The sequence below is a fragment of the Pyrgilauda ruficollis genome, unplaced genomic scaffold (genome assembly GCF_017590135.1).
Source record: "Pyrgilauda ruficollis isolate IOZ18807 unplaced genomic scaffold, ASM1759013v1 scaffold1783, whole genome shotgun sequence".
In the NCBI taxonomy this organism is placed as follows: domain Eukaryota; kingdom Metazoa; phylum Chordata; class Aves; order Passeriformes; family Passeridae; genus Pyrgilauda; species Pyrgilauda ruficollis.
In genome coordinates this window covers 486-4,096 of record NW_024516798.1, presented here as the reverse complement: position 1 = coordinate 4,096, position 3,611 = coordinate 486, and the positions used below count along the sequence as shown (strand labels likewise).

General features: G+C 59.7%; 1 protein-coding gene across 1 annotated transcript; it reads right to left on the bottom strand.

Annotated features, from left to right (window-relative positions):
- Positions 1 to 426: 426 nt before the first annotated feature.
- LOC121351887 (26S proteasome regulatory subunit 6B-like) lies at positions 427 to 3,153 on the bottom strand (the record flags this gene model as incomplete). The annotated part of the gene is made up of 3 exons (XM_041464318.1): positions 427 to 815; positions 2,233 to 2,419; positions 3,055 to 3,153. Coding segments are annotated over 3 exons (660 nt in total), but the record flags the coding sequence as incomplete, so codon positions are not given.
- Positions 3,154 to 3,611: the final 458 nt, after the last annotated feature.

Below are 3,611 nucleotides of genomic sequence, written 5' to 3'. Positions count from 1 at the left end.
ACTGGGAGGGACTGGGGGCAACTGGGGCAGCTGGGGGCTACTGGGATGAACTGGGAACAAGCCCAGGTGTGCCCAGGTGTGCCCAGGTGAGCCCAGGTGTGCCCAGGTGACACCTGCTGACCCCAGCACGGCTCCACTCCACCTACCATGACCCCAAGGTGACCCCAGTTGACTTCTAATAACTCCCATTGACTTTTGATGACCCCACTTGACTTTTGATGACCTCAAACACCGTTTTTCCACCCCAAAACGAGGTTTTACAGTGCCCAGGTGTGCCCAGGTGTGCCCAGGTGAGACCTGCTGACCCCAGCACGGCTCCACTCAACATCCCATGACCCCAAGGTGACCCCACTTGACTTTTGATGACCCCACTTGACTTTTGATGACCCCACTTGACTTTTGATGACCTCAAACACCGTTTTTTCACCCCAAAACGAGGTTTTATGGATCCCAGGTGTGCCCAGGTGACACCTGCTGACCCCAGCACAGCTCCACTCCACCTCTCATGACCCCAAGGTGACCCCAGTTGGCTTTTGATGACCCCAGTTTACTTTTGATGACCTCCATTGAATTTTTATGACCCCACTTGACTTTTGATGACCTCAAACACCGTTTTCCCACCCCGAAACGAGGTTTTACGGCCCCCAGGTGTGGCCAGGTGAGCTCACCTGAGGTGAGCATCATGATGCTGCTGTCGGCCTCGGGCGGCAGGACGTCCACCAGGGCGTTGCTGTGCTTGTGCAGCGCCACCGAGGCGTTGGGCTTGAGCAGCTCGCGGTCGATGGTGCTCAGGATGCGCACGTAGTAGTTGGAGCCTGCGGGACGCACCTGGGGCTCACCTGGGGCTCACCTGGGCCAGGTGAGACGCCGCGAGCCGCTCCGGACACGGACGGAGGGGACACGGGGAGGTGTGGGCATCTCCAGTTGGCCGCTGAGGTTCCATCCCTACGTCCTCACCACGCCCAGGTGAGCCCAGGTGTGCCCAGGTGAGCACAGGTGTGTTCTCAGGTGTGCCCAGGTGTGTCCAGGTGTGTTCTCAGGTGTGCCCGGGTGTGTGCCCAGGTGTGCTCAGGTGTGTGCCCAGGTGTGTTCTCAGGTGTGCCCAGGTGTGCCCAGGTGTGTCCAGGTGTGTTCTCAGGTGTGCCCGGGTGTGTGCCCAGGTATGTGCCCAGGTGTGCCCAGGTGTGTCCAGGTGTGTTCTCAGGTGTGCCCGGGTGTGTGCCCAGGTATGTGCCCAGGTGTGCCCAGGTGTGTGCTCAGGTGTGCTCAGGTGTGTGCCCAGGTGAGCACAGGTGTGTGCCCAGGTGTGTTCTCAGGTGTGTTCTCAGGTGTGCCCAGGTGTGTTCTCAGGTGTGCCCAGGTGTGTTCTCAGGTGTGTTCTCAGGTGTGCCCAGGTGTGCCCAGGTGTGTGCCCAGGTATGTGCCCAGGTGTGCCCAGGTGTGTGCCCAAGTATGTGCCCAGGTGTGCCCAGGTGTGTTCTCAGGTGTGTTCTCAGGTGTGCCCAGGTGAGTTCCTCACCTGGGTGGAGCTCACAATGACCACGTTCAGCTCCATGGGCCTTGATGACCAATGGGAACCTTCTCAACCCCTGTCCCCACCTATCCCTGGTATCTCAGGTGTGCCCAGGTGTATCCAGGTGTGCCCAGGTGTGCCCAGGTGTCTCACCTGTGGTGGAGCCCACCATGGCCGTGTTCTGGTCCACGGCCCCAGGAACTGCCCGATGACCAGCGGGACACTGCCAGCCCCATCCCCTGTGTCCCTCACCTATCCCACGTGTAACCTCCTCAACCCCTGTCCCCACCTATCCCTGGTATCTCAGGTGTGCCCAGGTGTGCCCAGGTGCGTGCCCAGGTGTGCCCAGGTGCGTTACCTGTGCTGGAGCCCACCATGGCGGTGTTCTGGTCCACGGCCCCAGGAACTGCCCGATGACCAGCGGGACACTGCCAGCCCCATCCCCTGTGTCCCTCACCTATCCCACGTGTATCCAGGTGTGCCCAGGTGTGCCCAGCTGTGCCCAGGTGTATCCAGGTGTGCCCAGGTGTGCCCAGGTGTGTGCCCAGGTGTGTCTCACCTGTGGTGGAGCCCACCATGGCCGTGTTCTGGTCCACAGCCCAGGAACTGCCCGATGACCAGCGGGACACTGCCAACCTCATCCCCTGTGTCCCTCACCCATCCCAGGTGTGCCCAGGTGTCCCCAGGTGTGCCCAGGTGTGTGCCCAGGTGTGTCTCACCTGTGGTGGAGCCCACGATGGCGGTGTTCTGGTCCACGGCCTCCAGGAACTGCCCGATGACCAGCGGGATGCTCTGGATGCGCTTCACCTCCTCCTGCGCGTGCAGGAACTCCTTCTTCAGGTTGCGCTGCTCGTCCTTGATGTACTCCTCCTGCACCTCCAGGAACTCCAGCTCCTGCTGCAGCTTCTGCAGGTGAGACACACACCTGAGACACACCTGAGAGACAGGTAAAACACCTGAGGGACACCTGAGGGACACCTGGGCCAGGGGACGCTGGGCACAGGGCAGGGCTGAGCTCCTCCTGCACCTCCAGGAACTCCAGCTCCTGCTGCAGCTTCTGCAGGTGAGACACACACCTGAGACACACCTGAGACACACCTGAGAGACAGGTAAAACACCTGAGGGACACCTGAGCCAGGTGAGACACACTTGAGCCATGGGACATTGTCACACAGGTGTGTTCTCACCTTGTACCTGCTGTACAAGTCCTCCAGGTTCCAGTAACCCCTCACACCTGTCCCAGGTGTGTCCCAGGTGTGTCCCAGGTGTGTCACACCTGTCCCAGGTGTGTCCCAGGTGTGTCCCAGGTGTGTCACACCTGTCCCAGCTGTGTCACTTACCTTGTACCTGCTGTACAGGTAACCTCACCTGTCCCAGGTGTGGCACTCACCTTGTACCTGCTGTACAGGTCCTGTAACCCCTCACACCTGTCCCAGGTGTGTCCCAGGTGTGTCCCAGGTGTTTCACACCTGTCCCAGCTGTGTCACTTACCTTGTACCTGCTGTACAGGTAACCTCACCTGTCCCAGGTGTGGCACTCACCTTGTACCTGCTGTACAGGTCCTCCAGGTCCTCGGGCTCCGGCACCAGGAAGGAGAGGCCGGGGAGGGGCCGGGGGGCGGCCGAGGCCGGGACATCGTCCTAGACAGGTGAGACAGGTGAGACACAGGTGAGATACAGGTGAGACACAGACAGGTGAGATACACACAGGTGAGACAGGACAGGTGAGACAGGTGAGATACAGGTGAGATACAGGTGAGACAGGTGAGACACAGGTGAATACAGGTGAGACAGGTGAGATACAGGTGAGAAAGGACAGGTGAGACAGGGCAGGTGAGACAGGCGAGACAGGTGAGACACAGGTGAGATACAGGTGGGACAGGTGAGACACAGACAGGTGAGATATAGACAGGGGGGACACAGGTGAGAGACAGGTGAGATACAGGTGAGATAGGTGAGACACAGGTGAGACAGGTGAGACACAGGTGAGAGACAGGTGAGATACAGGTGAGAGACAGGTGAGATACAGGTGAGAGACAGGTGAGATACAGGTGGAACAGGTGAGATACAGACAGGTGATAGTGAGACAGACAGGTGAG